This window comes from Vanellus vanellus (assembly GCF_965231255.1).
Source record: "Vanellus vanellus genome assembly, chromosome: 3".
Taxonomy (NCBI): domain Eukaryota; kingdom Metazoa; phylum Chordata; class Aves; order Charadriiformes; family Charadriidae; genus Vanellus; species Vanellus vanellus.
Window position 1 is genome coordinate 119,234,664 of NC_138907.1, and position 18,774 is coordinate 119,253,437.

Genomic DNA, 18,774 nt, shown 5'->3' on the forward strand with positions numbered 1-18,774 from the left:
AAAAGATTCCTAAGCATTCTCCCTTGGGAAAATAATCTGTATCATCTCAAAATTTTGTTTATTAAATTATTTCACTTTTCTACTTTCGCTAGAATAATATGATAAACGTTTAAATGAGTTACTCTGAAACATCACAGCACCGCTCATCTCAGTGAACTGTGACATGCCTTCTAAAGTCAAGACACCAAAAGATATGAATGTTACCTTTTCATAGGGTTCACATTCTTGAACACTTTCTTCCCCCCACTAACAGCCATCTGCATCTAATTAGCAGTGATGGTGTATCAGCTGGAGGACATACCTATGTCATGGGGTGAAAGGCGGAAAATGATCCATAAACAATCTCAAAACCTACATCCAGTTTCCTGGAATGCAGTAAAGACATTATACTTTACAATGGATGAACGTCAAATTTTTTTTTTTTTTTTTAAATGTCTTTTTTTCTGGATAAGGATCCAGAAGACTGCATTAGGTTTCAAAGTTGTTACTTTAAAACACATCTTTAAGAATAGAATTATATTACCCTTATTTGTAGATATGGATGAAAAATTCAGGTTCCTTTAACAGGGGATTTAGTTGAATGAAGTACTCAGATTAGAAAGGTATTCGTGGACTTCTTTTAAAAATAGGCCTACAGATATTATGTTGACAGAATCAGTGCAAAACCTTGACAGAAACAGAGAATACAGAGAACCTATTTTTCCTATAGCTATAAGAAATGTAAGGACAAAGTCCTCTCCTCAGTAACATCAACAAAAATTGGTGACTACTCCATCAAAGTCAATGGAATATAGAACAATGCATTAAGTGATACCAGGATCAGCTTAATCGTGTTTAAGTGATCAGTGCACATAAATACATGGCTGTTAAGGTATGATGCTATGAGAAGTTAAAATTGTTATCATTTTGGTTGGCCAGAAAAGAAAACAATAGAGCAACTTAGAAATACTTCACACATGGCAAAATTTTATTTCCTTAGTTTTGATTTTGAATGGAACAGGTTTTTTAAACACATGCTTAAAATTAAGCAGAACTGATAAAGTCAACGCCAAATGCCGAGATTTCACTCAAAGGATCTATTTGCATAATTATGGGCATGATTATGGGACCTTTATGAATAATTAACAGAATATGGCTCAAAGGAAAGAAGTAAATGGAGTACTGCAGCATCCCGAGGGCTGCTTACTTTTCACACATTTAGACTTAAAGCATTCCATTGGATTCATAACATGAAATGATCATTTGTTTCCTCAAAATAGATGCCTAGCACTAAAACCATACAGGAAAATGCAGATCTTACCAGGTAAAGACAAAAACCTCATGATTTAAATGCCTCATAACAACTTTTACATACACACACACACTTCCTTCAGCTGCCTTTTCCAAAGAGAAGGAAGGAATAAGGTTTGTGGGCAGCAGCAATTGCTGTGCCAGGAGGGGCAGCAGGACTGCGCTGCGCTGAGCTGAGGGTTTCGGGCCCCTCCTGCGAAAACATCCAGTTCCTCTGGGCTCACCCCGATGGGGGACCCCTCACTGCTGACGAAGACCATGTGAAGAGCTCAATGTGATTAATCGGTGGCGAGGCCAGCTTCGTAAACAGGAAACTTCTCCTCTCTGTACCTTAAAAAAAAATGACACTTTGAAACTAGCTAAATGCTACCTGGGTGGCATGCTTACAACCTGGTTCTTTTTAACGCACCTACAGTGTGATACCACTGGACTGGGAGACACCTTGCCATATAATTTTTCATTAAAATTAATCAGTGTTTTGGATGCCAACATGACAACAGAGTTCTCCAGGTCTATAATATTTAAACGTAACTAACTAAACCTGTACAGAAATTTTTTTAAAGTCCTTCTTTCAATGACTCTCGCATATTTTAATCTATATGCCTAGGAAGCAAGCAGAAAATATTGTTGAAATATAAATTAATGTGAATTAAATGTGTGCAATGCAAATTAAATGTGTGTATGCATAAGCTTAAAATATGCACGTGAGATGCCAGCTCAGCCGCTTTTCTTCTGCTTTTCTCCCTTTATTTGTATAATACAAGACATAAATGCCTTTTAAACATGGCTATCACTGTGTACCCGACCGCGGCCAGATACCTACCATTACTACTGCTGTTTGATATCTAAACAGAACAGTGCCGAAGCCCAGATAAGGATTCCCTGGTCAAAAACCTTCTAAGAGCTACAGACACCAATTCTGAGGTGGTTTTGTACTGACCAAACCGATTGCCAGTAGCTCCAATTCACCTGATTCAGCAGTGTAGGTATTCTTCAACATCAGCAATCATTAAAAACATCCGTACTACTTACAATAAATGAGTCACAAGCTAGCTAACATTACCAAATGCATACTGACTCCCTCTGCTGTGTAACTTCTCTCCTTTGGGGTTATACACAACAAGAAGAACAAAGGCTGTTAGCTAAGGATGAGTCCCTATTTTTAGGAGCCCAATTCTTGGAACACCTAACTTCCATCATCTCCTTCTCTCCTGTTTGCAGCAGTGCAGGCCACAATCCCACTCCCTGCCATCACCACACATTCGTGGTGGCCCAACATCTCTAAGGCCACTGCAGCAAATGCCTACACAAAAAAGCGTTATTGGAAAAGTATTTTTAGCTCCCATTAATTCCGCTTAGCAAGTGGAAACCAGTGAGAGAGGCAACTCCACCTGATCAGCCAGCTCTTCTGGGACCACAAGCAAGCGTCCTGGGAACCACCAGTGGCCCACAGACCACAGCTTGCGAATCACTGTCCTAAATAACTCACAACCCTCTTATTATAGCACAACGTACTCCTTGTCTCGCTCAGGCTACTATTTTAGTTTTTTTCCTGCCAGCACAGCATATCATGATGGTAGAAACTTACAGTTCACAGCTGCTAATCATACTCATACTTACACCTGTCATTTAGGGACAACTACCTAGCAGTCAACGAGATGATTAACTTGCTGAAGCATAGATTCAGTTTTACCCAAATGATTTCACTTTTTTTTTTTTTTTTTAGATTTATATCACTTAAGATGGAGGCAGAATCTCACTCATAGTCAATTCTGCACTTTTATTAGAAGTCAGAGGGCTGGAAAAGCAAACTCCATTCAGATGAATTGTACCAACAGCTAAGAAGCAATAAATCAAAGAAATTCAAGCTGCACATGGCTTCCCAATTTTCCTTAGCACTAGAATATTTTGTTTGATTCAAAACTTCATTTCACTTCAAAACTTCACACTGATGGTACATTAACATTTGGGGATCACATAATCAATGACTTCATAGATAATTTATTATTCCTGCACCAATTCTGTGCTTTTTCCCATATTGCTTCTTCAGGATATAATTCAGTTTCACAACGCTCTGAAGGCACTACTCTCCCTGCATGAAGAAAAAGCAACAGCAACACTCTTTTGACGGACTATAAATCAATCCTTACCTACCTCTTTTTAGCATGTAAAATGAACTAACGACATTTTAACAGATTTTAAGGACACACTGTTATATTCTACAATCCACGGGATGTAAAAGATCAAACTGGAATTTTATCTTTTGATTTGGTTACTAAGAATGTCACTCAAACTTCCCAGTCGTTCAGAAGCTACCTAAAATTGATTCAGAAACAAAACAACAGAAAATTCAGTAGACAATCTGTTCCAAAGGATAAACATGCCTTGCTAATAGAAATACTTTTTATTGTTTTATGATTGTGTATAGCTCAATACTAATCTGTACAGTTTAGAAAGTTCTAGAGATCTATCTTTAATAGAATTTATCATAAAACCAAATGTTGTATCATTAAGACATGACTGATGACTAGCCATTTATTAGGTATATGATATTTTAATGCATCAGTTGTGTCTCTCTAATCAACTAAGATATGAATCACACTGTTTTATATAGTATTTGGCATACATAGAATATTACCCAAAATCAATAAATCATTTAATTCTGATTTCATTTTTCTTTTCTTCTCAATCTTACTTCACCACAAAGAAAAGTATCTTAGTGAACCTAACAAGAAACAAAACCAAACCGGTGTTCTACTATTCCTATTTCAGTCTGAGATGCTGTATTTCTTATTTCTTATCAAACCACAGCAGAAGTCCACAGAATCAGACCATTTTAAGACACAGCTATGTATGCACACCTGCTGATGTACACCTGCTGTCTACACAGCCTTTACTGGCAAAAGCCAACCCGGGTGCTAAAAAAGGGAGGTGAGGGATGTGTTAGAGTAACTGAGTGTCAAAAGGGTTTCCTATCTAATCTCCCATTTTCCACAGTTTTTAAAGAAATTTTGGGCAAGACTGAGTCTTTTAGTCCTTATTTTAAAGTGGGTTATTCATAACACCGCACTTCAATTAGCAATGCATGTAAAATTAGCAATGAATAATTTTGGGATTTGTTCACTGATATGTGTTAATTTTAACTAGTAGTTTGTTTCCTACCAAAAGAAGTTGAAAGGCTGTTGAATAGCTTCCAACTGTCTACTATTCATTGCCATCAGAAGAGCTACTCCTAAACATGGGTCTTTAGTCCTTCTGCAGTACTCAAGCATTTCTGCTCAACTGGATTACATAATGTAAAGCACAGAGCTTCCATATCCACAATTCATAATGTATTGCAATTCCCACCCCTAAAGCTGAGCAGCTATACTGGCATTTTGAGAGAATAATTTGAGTATGAATAAACAGGGAATATTTTTTATCTTAATTTTCTTTTTCAGTTTTACCCGTATTTTTTTTTAATCAAGAAGTTTACAAAGTATTCAAGAGTAACATTGCTTAATGATTTTATTTCTTTTAAAAGCACCAAAGTACTTTTTCATTCTTTCCTTGAACTGTTTTCTGTTCCTGTTTAAAGGGAATCACATGTTAAGAGAGTGCAATACAGCACAATTTATTTTCTTCCAATTTCACTACCTATAAAATGAAACATTCAGTGATGGCTATATACCATGAAAACATGACCTGCCTTTAGTCTTGCAACTAAGTCAAAAGACCATCCATTTAATCCCTAGGAACATACTAACTTGCAGATACTAGCACTCAGACAGTAGCCTCTGTTTTGAAAGCAAGGGCATTAAGCTATAGCATACTTCTAACACGTTCATATAGGAAACAATAAATTCCACTTTAAATAAACCATCACGACATCTAATACGTTACTTGATTAGACGTAGGAGAATAGCAGATCAGAAATCTCAAAAGAAGTGTAATGCAAATTCTTCAATGGAGCGACAGATTAAAAGAAGCTCCAGAACTTAAAAGAATAAATCAACTGTGGTTATACCTGCCTATTACTTTTACTTTTAAGGAAAAATGTGCCATATCCTAATTACGACCTATTTGTATACATTTTTCCTGTCTTATGAACATGTCTTTATAAAGTAGAAATTAACCAAATGGTGTGCAAATACCTGCGCCTTAAAAAGCCTTACAATACAACCATACTATATTTGGCACGGTAAACGGAAGCAGGCAGGGGTTTGGGTATTATGAAAGAACCTCTTCATAGGTGGCATCTGTTCAAGAGGCGTGAACACCTTAATCATTAGGAAAACTACAAGTCAAAGTCAGTATCAGGCACTGAAAAGAAAAAAGGCAACGCTTTTAAGATTATGTGAACATTTAGAAAGCATATACAGATTATTCCAGTTTTAAACAAAATAAGTGAGAGCTAGAAAACTACTCTCCTTTTTGTAATTTTGCGTACACCTAAGGATTGATGTTGGCCTGTTTTACAGTCACAGCAGTTCGCAAAACAACTACTTTTTTAAAAAGCTAAGGAAGAGGATAAAGAAGTTCAAATTGAGGTATAACTTTTTTATTGCATTCACTGAGTAAAAATAAGTTTCAAATCTTTTTGCACAGTGGATTGATTGCTAGGAACAGAATTACAGCAATGAAATGTTCAATTAATGTCATGTCTCTCTGTGGAGCACAGCTTGCAAGAGCTCTCTGAATAGAAAGATATCAAACAGAAGTAAAAATGAAGGGTGTAGCTTTGTTGGGGTCTCAAATCACTATGTGACATGCCTCCAGTCAATTAGGAAGTAGTCTGTGATTGATGGCTGCTGTTGGAAAACTTGCTTTAGTCTTTCTGAGAGTTTCAAAATCTACTTGATCTAAATATAACCAGGCATATTATTCCAATGCAGTTTCTTTCATTTAAAACCCTTTATTACTTTACAGGCAGCATCATTTATATGGTAAGTGTACTATTTACATACTTGGACACTCTAAATCAGTGGTCTCCAAAGTGAGATGCACACACATTGGGGTGCAGGAAGAAAATATTAGAAATTCAGTAACACATGTATACAGTTTATATTAATATTAAAAAAAGATGTATTGGGGCTGTATGCTGAAAAATTTTTTACTGATAGAAATTATTTATTGGTAGGTGTGCTTGATCAAAAAAGCTTGTAGACAACTGTTCTAAATGAATCAGTATGAATTCATCTTTCACAGTAGCTTTTCCCCCTTCTTTTTTTCATTTGCTAGATTCCAACCAGAAAAACCTCAAGAATCAGTGGTGTCAGGCATTGAAATGTTGTCTTTGTCAACTTATGCCCTCATCCTTCTTATCCAGAAATACTGAACTTCCTCAGAAGATTTGCAGGAGGCTATTTCAAAGGAAGAATTATGAAATGCCCATCAGAAGCACAAAAGAATACATGGAATTTTTACAATAACAGTTCTATGCCTAGTTCTTTGCCAAAATAACCCCTTTTCCTGGTTTTGTGCAGCATATTAATAATTGACGTGGTTTTCACAATTCCTCATAGTGGTCCTTGACACAGGAACTTTGCCTTAAAAATTCAGAACCTAGAAGGTAATGAGGAGCTGCAGAGAACAGAATTATCTGTCTCTATGCACGTGCTTCTGCTGGTTCTTGCAGTTCTGGTGTTTTCTGATACAATGCCATAAAATGTCAATTAAGAAGCCCTGTGGGATGCAGGAACAGAACATCAGCAATGAGTCCATGATTCCCCATTCCTTTCAGTCAGTCACATGGGAAATTGCAAAGGCTGTCTGTTTTTTGTTTAGTGATTTTGATCACACCTTTATAGTCCATTAATGAAATTACACTTTTGGCAATAAATAAATAAAAGAAAGGGAAAAGAAAGGGAATCAGCTAATATCTAAAAGTTGCTTTTCATTTCTTTTGCATTTCTTTTGCAGGATGAGGGAAAATTACCCCAAATTTCTTCTCCCACTGCAGACAACCTACATTGTCATAAAATGGCAAAACACGAGGCCTTCTACCCACTTTGTGTCTTCCCTTGAGTTTGTATCAAATGAACCGTATTTCTCTCCTTACATCCAAAGCTACTGCAAAGCACAGTGTATTACCCATGGCAACTGTAGAAAAACATTATTTACAAAGGTCACTAAACTTTTCAGTGTTTCCTTAGAAGAGTAGATTGAAAAAGGCTCCCTGTGGAATATTCTGGAATACTGTCTAAATGTATATTAATGACAGGCTGTGAGCTTCCCGCTTTTGTGCTCCTGATAAAATAAATATGAAAACTATCTCATAAATGTCTTTTCATGATTTTTTAAACTATCCATCAGTGGCTTGCTATGCTTTTCTTAGCTCCATGGTGCTACAGTAAGCGCACTAGTAAGTACAGATCCTGGCACGTGACACTGAGAACACACCAAATACCTTATTGGGTCAGGCAAGTGATTCCCCCGAGCTCAGCAGTGGCAAGAACAGATGCCGTTCAGTTAGAACCCAAGCCTGGCCACTTTCTGCATCCGTTCTCCTTGCGGTGAATCTCTCAGGCTCATAACCCTGCTGCAAGATGGCAGTGGGACTAGGAGCAGCACTGAAGTGTGGCCAGTAGGTCGAAGGAGGTCATTCTCCCCCTCTACTCTGCACTGGTGAGGCCACAACTGGAATACTGTGTCCAATTTTGGGCTCCCCAGTTCAAGAGGGAACTGCTGGAGCGAGTCCAGCGAAGGGCAACTAAGATGATTAAGGGATTGGAGCATTTGGGACTCTTTAGCCTGGAGAAGAGGGGAGACCTTATTATGACGTACAAGTATCTAAAGGGTGGGTTGAAGGAGGATGGAGCCAGGCTCTTTTCAATGGTTCCCAGTGACAGGACAAGGGGCAATGGGCACAAGTTAGAACACAGGAAGTTCCGTTCAAATACACGGAAACACTTCTTTACGGTGAGGGTGACAGAGCACTGGCACAGGCTGCCCAGGGAGGTGGTGGAGTCCCCTTCTCTGGAGATTTTCAAGACCTGCCTGGATGCAGTCCTGAGTAATGTGCTCCGGGCAATCCTGCTTTGGCAGGGGAGTTGGACTAGATGATCTCTAGAAGTCCCTTCCAACTCTGAAAATTCCGTGATTCCGTGGAGAAGGTCAGCGTCCAAAGCAAGGACCTCAGTGTCCAAAGCAAGGACAGCAGCGCACCTGCGCAACAAAGAACCTGGCTCTTTCAGCAACCGTTTATGGACCAGTTGTCCATAAGTTTGTTTTATCACTTTTAGTCTGCTAATATAATTTGCCCACAGTATAGTGTTTTGGCTGCTAGTTCCCCAATTTTTTTACCTGTCACGTAAAGAAATACTTTCTTTTATCTGTTTTAAACCTGCTATTACCATTAGTTCCATTACTGAATCTGGTGTATTTTATTCTGCATTTACATTATTTATTGTCATGATTTCGGAAACCTCAGTCATGCTCCTAAGAAGCATTCTGCTTCCCACACCAGAGAGTTATTTAATCTCTCATAAGAAGGAAGGTGCTTCCTCCCTGTTGTTTTAGTTGCCTTTCTCCATACACTCACCAACTTCACTCTTGAAATGTTGTCTTTGAGATGCCCACCAGAACTGCACTCTAATGTTCAAGATGCAGGTCCACTATGGTCACATACAGTAATAAAACAATGCCTCCTGCCTTGGTTGTAACACTGGTTATGCCCAATGGTTTGTTGACTTAAATTTTGTCTGCCGCTGTGCAATAAGAAATGATATTAGACAACTGTCAGTGATGACGTTGGTATCTTTCCTGAGTTTTACAAATTAATTCCCAGTTCAGGATCGCCCAGGCACAGTTAAAGGAGATCTTTTTGTCAGATGCGTTAACTCATATTTATCTACCCTGACACTCATCTACCATCTTTTTGCCCACTAATTACATTTTGTAAGTTGCTTCTGTAGATCCCTGACATCTAATATCTTCGCAGTAACTAAATGCTATGAAATATCATCCACAAACAGAGAAATTTCACTGTTCACTTTCATTCTGCAGGTCATGGGTGAATATATTGAATAAAACTTGACACAGCACTGGTCTTTATGGTACTTCACTTCTGACCCGTCCATCCTAACAAGCGACCACATTCTTGAAAATCCCCTCTCACAGGAGCATTGTCAGTGCAAAAGGACACAGTGAAGTCAGCTGGAGGTTTGGTTTCAACTTAGACATCAGCTCCCTCTTTCCTACTGGATGCTCTCCTTCTCACACATTTACACTTTCCTTAACAGCACAGGGACTGTCGCAGTGGAAGTGGAACAATTGTACAACATCCCTGCTGGCCCCATCTAAAAACCTCTCCATTTCAAATAGCTCAGCCATCTCAAGCCTTTTCACTAAATGCACACTTACAGATGCGATCCCAGGGCAGGTTACCAGACCTACAAATGTTCTCTGCAATAAACTCAGCTCCTTCAGTTGCCAGACTCCTACCTGCATCCCATGGTTAACACTGTACCAGAAATTACAAACCTAGGGATTTCTTACCTATCAGGAGCAATTGATAGCATTTGTTAGTTTGACACTTGAACGTGATAACTGGAAAGAATTTTTCCAAAGAAATACAGGTTTCAGTTTCAAACCTGAGATTAAATAAACCAATAAAAATGCTTAAAAGCTCAGATGCATGCTTCAGGACAGGACTTGCTATTGGCTCTCCCCATCTTGCAATGTGATACGTTAAGAATATCCACTTGGAGTTGGCTGCCATGTCTTGCTGGTAATCTGCATGTCAAAAGACTTAAGAGATGAACAAGAACCTCAACCCTGTAAACGCCCCATACCCCAGTCTCAGAAGCATTTACTTGCTTCCTGGAAATTCACTTTAGTGAATTCACTTTAGAAATTTAGTACAACTATTTAAATTCAGAGATAATTAAGTCTCTCAAGTACTCAATCTCCAAATTAGACATTTCATTAAAATATGTACTTTTCTGATCTACTCTTCTCAACATAAACTGATCTGATCTACTCTTTCTGATCTACTCTTCTCTATAACTTGTCTCTAAAGACTGCAGTCAGCAAATTCTCTTATTCTCTTAATAGTACCCATTTGACTGGCAAATCTGCAAATCTTATTTACCTAAAAATACTCTTTTCCTCAGTAACTTCTCATACAACTGTTCTGTGGAAATATAATGGACACATTAAAAAACCATGTCATGCTGTTTTTAATAGGCACAAGCTCTGCTAGTAAAATCAGGGAGGGTTTACAAATATTTGTACATACAAGTTACAGTATTGTACCTTCTATCATTTCCATACCACTAGGAGGCTTACAATGTCCGGCATGGCTCACAACCCAAACGGGATACTGCTGATTTAGTCCACAATATAAGGCCTGTATAAAGGTCCTGTAATAACCTGCCAGTCCAGGGTTACCTGCCAAAAAACAAAACATACAAGCACAGTCAATATTAACCTTTCAACAGCAAGCAATCTTTCAAAGCAAACTAAACAGCATTATACAGAAATTTGTTAATTTATTTTCTCTAGTACATTTCCAATTTTTAGTTTCCCAATTTCAGGGCCTATGCTCTTGAACTGGTTTAATACCATTGATCAATGGCACCCATAAGAAGCATTTTACAGAATTACTTTGAAATTGCAGAAGCTGAAATTGAAGCCCAACACACGAGAAAAATCTCCTTTTCCATTAAAGGTCAAGCAGCTTCCTCATCTATCCCATCAAGTTACAGGTACATGAAAATTGGGCAAACACAAAGAAACCCCAGATCTTATTAAAATATCACAAAGAATACAGTGTATATCACTTGATTCACATGTCTGCCCTCCAAAATATCTCAGTGTTACCACTTCAAAATAGATAGGTGGTACCCTGACAATACAAAGATCTTTACTGATCCTAAAAGAGAATTTTATATTAAACTTATCGCACTAAATGATTTTTTTCTTCCTACAACTTCATATTCTGTCCTCTTTCACACCTCTTGAGCGGACAGAGAGTTGTCAGAGCTGTAATCAAATTAGTACTTGTGGAAATGGTGTATGGAGGTAAAAAGTAGGTTTAGTCCACTTCTACCCTTTCTATAGTGGGCATTTTCACTTTGTCGTCTTTTGCTTCAACCCTTTTGCTCTTCAGGTAACACACAGTATGTTCTTTGCTCTCCCTAGAGGCATTCCCTCTGTCTGGTGCTTCCAAACCACAGCCTGCTCCCCGCAGAGCAGAAGCGCACCAGGCACCCAAAGCCACCTCCCGCACAGACACACGTCTGGGAGCGGATGCCGCTGCTCACACCAGCGATGATAACTGGCAGAGTACAGAAGCCTTCCGCTCGCTCTAGGTAACATATTGCACTTGCTTCATTCCTCACTTACATGTAACAAGTGTCTCTGATTGATAGTTTTTAAACCTTAATAAAATTCCTGATCTTAAAACAGTATTATTTTTACTGAAGTACATGGATTTGGAAAAGAAGAAAAAAAAAAAGAGAACAGTATCAGTTACTTCACGTTTCTAAGAATCTCTCTGTAAGCTTAACATCAAAGAATTAAAAAAAAAAAAAAGAAGCTGTTGTATATACAGACTCAAGAATGCACAATGAAATTTTTGCAAAAAGAATTCCAGAAAAAAAAAATTAAAATTCACAGGGGTCATACATCCATACAACTGTACCACGGGTTTATGTTTCAACCCCTCCCACGCCCCAAATCTCATTTTCATTTTTTTTTTTTCATTTTCGTTCATCAAAAATGTATCATATACAGGGCCCCAGAGACAATAAAATAAAATCTAGACATCATTTGTCAAGATCCTTCGGCTGATGTTGCACAAAGGAAACTTGTCCTTCAGCAAGGCTGAAGAGGAAATTAGCAGCACTCCAAAATAAAGTGTATCAATTGTAGTACAAACAGTCATTCTGAGATCAAGCAATCACATAGTTAATCTCAAACCCAGCCTTTTTTCTTTACATTTTTCTGAATATCGGTTTCAATTAATTCTCTTCTTTAATAATGCAAAACAAGGAGAGGGGGAGAAATTGCAACAGCTGTCTTCCACATTTTGGTGCTCTTCCCCATCGTCAGCCAGATGAACCGGGGTCCAGTCATCAGTTGAAGAGCAGTGAAGTAAGAACTCCTTATGAACAGTGCGGCTTTGTGTCAAATACTATACAACGCTCAAGGCACTCTAATATTTTTTTGAGGGAAAGGGGATTTTTATCATGTGATAAATGGGGTGTGTATTTCAGGCAGGTGGAAGAGAAGATCCATAAATGAAAAGGAAACCCCCTTTCCCCACTCTTCATAAGCATCTGCTCGTGGTAAAAGACATTCTGAGGGTCAGCTGTTAGAACTGCTACTGATACTTTAAAATGCCTGGAAGGGGTATGGATGAGAACCACTGGCATAAATGGAAAGGAAAATCAATGATGATTTTAACAGCAAAGATTTCTACAGAGCAATCACCACGTGTAAAGCAGCTATAAATTTATTCTTTATTGAACTTTCAATTTCAACTGACTTATTCCAGATTTGCACTGACTTAAGTAAATGCAGATTAATAGTCCCTGTTTTGAAAGCTCACATCTACAATATTCCTAAGTGGAGAATGTCTATCTCCTAACAGAGCTCACACTCACATCTCTGCAAATTCAGCCATTTTTTACATTTTTACTTGAGCTGCCATCTGTCAAAATACTTTAAGTGGAGCAAACAAAAAACCTGAACAGATAAAGATTTTTTTTCATACAACAGTTACATTAACAGCTAATGGAAATAACTGGGGCTTAATATGCACAGCAGTCTGTGATCACCGATATTTTGGGTTCGTCTACTGTGGCTGAAATATTGTTCAATTGAACTGTTTCATTTTACAGAAAAAGAACTGCCAGGTTCATCCCAAAGGCACCCAGGCAACGCAGTGCTCATTTGTGCATTTTAAGGATTTCCCACTACATCAAACCAAAACTGCCTACGTTGTTTCACTCAGCAACTAAGCGTCAAAAAATGGAAACCATAAGTCAATGCAACGTTAACCTCCATGATTTGAAGGCTACTCCTGTTATTTGAATACCACATCAATCCTCAGACACCTCAGGGCACCTGAATCGTTCATGCACACCAGCAAATCTCAAGTTGCAGTCATTTGAACCAAGAAGCACATCTTAAGCAGTTACTCTCAACTGTGCTTAATTTTCAACAGAGTTTATGTTGTTTCAGAAGTCTTTTAAACAATAGCTGTAAATGGTGAGCATAACAGAAAAAGACCCTAAACTACAATACACTGCATATTCGCTTAATTTGCAAAAGATTTCTAAGCATTTCATGGGAAGAGTATATCAAATGGACAATTTGCACAGTGCATTAGAACACAATGGGGCCACTTTATTTGGTGTACCAATAAGTTTCAATAACCAAAGGACTCCTGCCACCTTCTCTGTTCTCCATAATGCACGGCTTGTCAGCCAGCTATTCTACATTAAGCCCAAAGTCTTTCTATTTTTAATTTGAAGACAGGAATCCACTTCTTTGTTTTCTGATCTATTCCACCCACAGCTAAAGCAAAACGGTACAGAACGACTGAAAGCGCAGAGGTGTGACTTTGAGCTATATTAGGAGGTAAATAGATGGATATGCTGTAGATACAGGCTTTCAAGAACAGGAACTACTACTCTTTAATCACCCACATTTTTAAAAACATGAAACTTACTTATAAACATGCATTTGCCTGCCTTTCACTTTCAAGCACTTTCTTGTTAATGCCTTTCCATCAAATTAAAACTTTAAACACCAATCACTTCCTTCTTACAAAGGCAGCTAGCAGTGGAGAGAGAACTATTTGTACAAACTACACATCTGCCCCAGGAGATTACTGACAAAGAATAACTTTTATCCGGATTTCACATGATTTCCTATGCAAAGTGTCATAAAGTCAAACTTGGCCTGTCTGAAAATGAATTACATATTTGAGATGCTACACTTCCAAAAAAGAAGTTACTCAGCCTCAGGAAGTTTAAATAGTAGGCCATCAACGCAATTCAATCAAATTGCTTAATTATGAATGCAAAACAACAATCCTGTAATGCTCATTGGAAAAGTCACAGACCATAGCTACTCCCCACAAGCAAAGACAGCTTTTGTGGCTTACAAATTCTCAAGAATTTTGAATTCTTCTGCAACAGAAAATATTAATGTAAAACATAAACTATAATTAAGAGAGCATTAGCATTAGATAATCCTGTGCAAAAATAAATCCCAGACTTCCTGAGAAGTATACAATGTAAACCACAACAGCAAAATGTTTCAGGCTAGAAACAAAGATGTAGGACCAAAACATATAGGAAAAGCCTTCTGTCCAGAAAGTGGTAGGTTGAAAACATAAACAGCTTACTCAAATGGAATTGAGACTAAAACACAAAATGAAAATAATTCTTAGCAGTTCTGGAAGGGATATCTAAATTGAAAAGGATTTATTTATGCAGCCTACAGTAAATGCCAAGAGTGGTGGGGAGTGAAGGAGAAGAAATTTATGTGTAGCTAAATCATCCCAAACGGCAACAAGGTTTCTTGCACCTTGTTTTGAACCAAGCTTTGGGGTTCTGTGCACTGTCCTGTGAGATGTTCCCCAGTGTTTTCAGTCGTGTCTCCACAAGCCTGACCATCTGCGGGAGCAGTAGCTGGCATTCAGCTCTGGTGCTTCATGCACTTCTCCAGCAGTTGCTTTCTGTCTGCTCTGGGACCTCAGCAGGACTATAAAGAATAAAGGCAGCTAAATGAATAGAAGAAGGGAAATACACAGCCAACAGTGGGTTTACAGAGAACTTTGAGGAACTGGAAAATATGCCAGCAATTACCATGAGTTTAATTTTAGAAATAATCCACAGTTTCAGAATTAAGTATGTATGCCGCAGTATTTACATGATAATCTCCTGCAACAAAACCAAATGCATACTTTTTCTTTAAAAAAAAAGAGCAGCCATAAATCAAATTTGAAATCCAGGGGCGCACAGCAGGACCACACAAAAATCATTTTTGTGGCAACGATTCTCACTGCCTCTTCACAGAGCTGCCAAAGGTCCCAGCTCCAGCTCGAAGAGCCGAAATGACAAGTTCCTCGCTCAGGGAAACTTAATCCGCCTTTGGCGTCTGACCAGCCACCATGGAAGAAGATGCAACTCCCCTATGTTAATGAATGGAAAGCAGCCCACGCAGATGTCAGGAGGATTTAAACGGAGCATGTAAAAAACACAATGATGTTCTCACACTTGGGAGAAAACTGCAGAAACTGACACTGTGGCTGATGATCAGCCCTTAAAAGGAAACACACAGGTTTCTCTGACATGCAGGGTCAAGGGATTTCAAGTAAAACACATCCAATAACATTTGAACGATCATCATAAGCTTTCACCTGTTTGCACGTCTAGGGGACTGGCATTCTTCGTGCTGTATTCCAATATAGTCCCTACACCAGGGGAGCAGCATCAGCCAAAGAGCAAACAATTACAAGGACGTTATGCAGAAACACATGTGAAAACCCTGTTTGATCCTCTCTGACTCTGGAATCATGAATTTGGCTGGAAAGCACCTTAATATATTTGCTTGGGTTGTGAAAATAGGGAATCTCTGAAGGATTCAGCCAGGTGCCTGTAACACAGCTTATTAGAGAGGTTTTTCGAGAACATTTCACATTTTTTCCTCATATATATACACACACACAGAGTTTTTAGCTTGATACAGCTATAAAACTTACATATAGGATTTTATAATACACATTCTTTATATGCATTTTGCAGGGCAAATAAGCTTGCCTGCTGTTCCTAATGCTGTTCCACCTTTAGGACAAATGTGGATTCATTTAGCTCTAAAGAAATCCCACGGACCGGCTGATAAACCTGAATTAACCTAACACAGCTGGTTTTGCCCCAGTGACAGTTGTGCCTGAAGCCTGTGAATAAAACTTCCCAGCTACAAATTGTGACGGTACGTGCCTGTTTTCTCATGTGAATGGTTAACTGCATCTATCCAGGCTCATAAGATACAAAGTCTGAAATCCTGATTTTGCCCACTGCAAACCTATTGGACTTTGTGATTAAGTGATACTGCAAGGGTTATAAAGTCCACAGATGTATTTCAACAGTTACCTCTAATGTTTGAACCAGGTAAGACAGGTACATAAATACCAAAAAGCCTTGATTTTATTATGTTTTTAATATGCCTATAAACTAATGGTTCTTGGAAGGGAGTTAAGATTGAGATATGAAACTGAAAAAATGGAGTTCATAATGGACTAGTGAATTTTTCACAGGTAGAAATCAGAATTTTCTAGTGCTTACAATTAAATAATTTTTGTTCCACTTTCTCCACAGCAAATGAAAAATTAACACATCCAATTGAGTTTCCTGGTACACACCTACACATACAGTCTCTTTAACATTTGCTTATGCAGATGAAAACAGTTTTAACTACTTTTAACACCCCAGATGTGGTTGGTCTCTGATCCAATCTGTACTACAACCGGTGCTGGCAGAGAGGCTGCAGTGAGCTCTGCACTGGGTCTAGAATTCCCAGCGGGAATTTTTCAGCTGGCTTCAGGGGCTGAAGAAGAATTGGACCAGCAGAAAACAAATCTCCTTCTGAAAGCACGGGGGAGAACAAAGGAAGTGTGCAGAAGAGGAACACGAGACTTGGTGTCAAATGGGTTCACAAGAAAGCCCATGAAACACATCTGAATAACAACAGCCCTGATGAGACAACATCAGCAGGAAAAAGACAAAGACAAGAAAAAATAATTCAAACCAAAGATAACCACAAATTATTTGTTACATGCAGACAAACAGCTCTGCAGATTTGATCACTTTTTAATAATATACAGGGAAGAAGCAGACTACACCTTCAAAAGGCACCAGAAAGTACATTTTCGTATCTGTATTGCCGATCTCTCTATGCTGTACCATTGGTCAGAGTTACAAAAAAGAACAGCGTAGGTTTGGGCACTTCGGGGTTATTAGGTTTTGGGGCTTGTTTTGGGTGTTTATGATCAATTTTAGAATAAAATGACAGACGGTAAAAAAATAGCAACCGGGAACATAAAGACAGCTAATTTCTGAAAAGAGACTGAAAATGTGTCTCTGCAATTTTTGTGTATCGAGACTGGCAAGGGAATGTAATATTTGAAATGAGCAGTCTAAGGTGATTTTGCAAAACTAATTTTGCATTTGCATTTGTTATCAGTCTTCAGAAATTCAAGACAAAAGAACAAACTGTTCTGCATATGGATAAACTAAGATTTACCAATCCACAACCTTAGGAAAAAATTCCTTGCATTGACACCACTGTATCTCTAATTGAGGAAAAAGGCCTTGTAATTAGGCTATTAGTGCTGCTCCTGAGGAGCTGCTCCATGAAGTCTTCAACCCAAACACTTTATTCAGGCAAACGCTTTCCTCATTCATAAACACAAGTCCCTTGACAAACACAAATGTTTAGCCATTAAAGACCTATGGTGAAGACATTCTGCCTCTTAAGAGAAGGCTGCGATAACAGATATAAAAGATCTAAAACTTAAAGGCGGAAGGCAATAAGTAAGTATGTATTACTACATAGTTATTCTTATGACAGTTTTTAAATCCATCAAGAATAATCAAGGATTGCTTTCAAAAATGGAAATCAGGACAATGATCAAAATCTTCCAATGTGCTCCTAACAGAAAAACATCAGCAAGAGTTATGACTTACTGAATTTTTAGGTCTACTGTTTTCCATAAATATTGAATATAATGGGTCAAATTTATTTCTAATACAGCTTCAATGAGCCATGAGTTACTATCGGGATAGAAATGAGGCGATGAGTTAACTAGATTCTGAAAGAAGATACTTATTTTTTGTTATTTTTTGAGATAACTACGTCAAATTATTTAATATCAAAGCAAATCCGTATCAGTTGAGGTACTTCTGGCAGCAGCTGCCAGAAAGAAAGAAGTACGTTATACATTGGTGCTGTAGCTTTAAACATTTTAATTGCATTATTTGTACATGATGCACATAGAAACACTGGATGTCCTTCATAGGTAGGTCCTTCAGTAGGTAATTTCTCCTTCCCTTCTGCCTCAGACACCATATGAAAACACACAGATCCTTTTTTAAATGGTCAAATCAAGCAAAACACCCTAGAACACAGCTTTTCCATAACTCTGGCCAACTCAAGCCCTTGCGTGCTGCAAGAGGGATCACTTCCACTCCTGATTACACTGCACACAGCCAGGCAGGAAGGACCCGTGCTGAAAACAACGCCTCATTAGCAGGGAGAGGACACCAAGAGAAGCCTGCGGATTGAGAAATTTCAGTAAGCCACTTCAGGAAGTCACATCTGCCACCCAGATTTAGTGGAGGGATATACTGTCAAGCACAGTTGGATGTTCAACCATCCTGTCATTGCTTTGCCTCCTCAAACTTAACAAGTTCAACTGTGCCAAGCCCCCATCAGAGGTACTTCTGGAGCACTGGGAAATTCAACAAAAGTGGCATATTTCAAGCC

The 18,774-nt window shown here is 38.4% G+C and overlaps 1 protein-coding gene across 1 annotated transcript in view; it reads right to left on the reverse strand.

Moving 5' to 3' along the window:
- LDAH (lipid droplet associated hydrolase) overlaps positions 1–18,774 on the reverse strand; it is a gene marked incomplete at its 5' end in the record, with an annotated part of 126,184 nt that overhangs the window by 95,223 nt on the left and 12,187 nt on the right. The window contains one exon of the mRNA XM_082480942.1: positions 10,528–10,662. Within this exon, the coding sequence (XP_082337068.1) occupies positions 10,528–10,662 (135 nt within the window). The remainder of the gene's footprint in view (positions 1–10,527; positions 10,663–18,774) is intronic.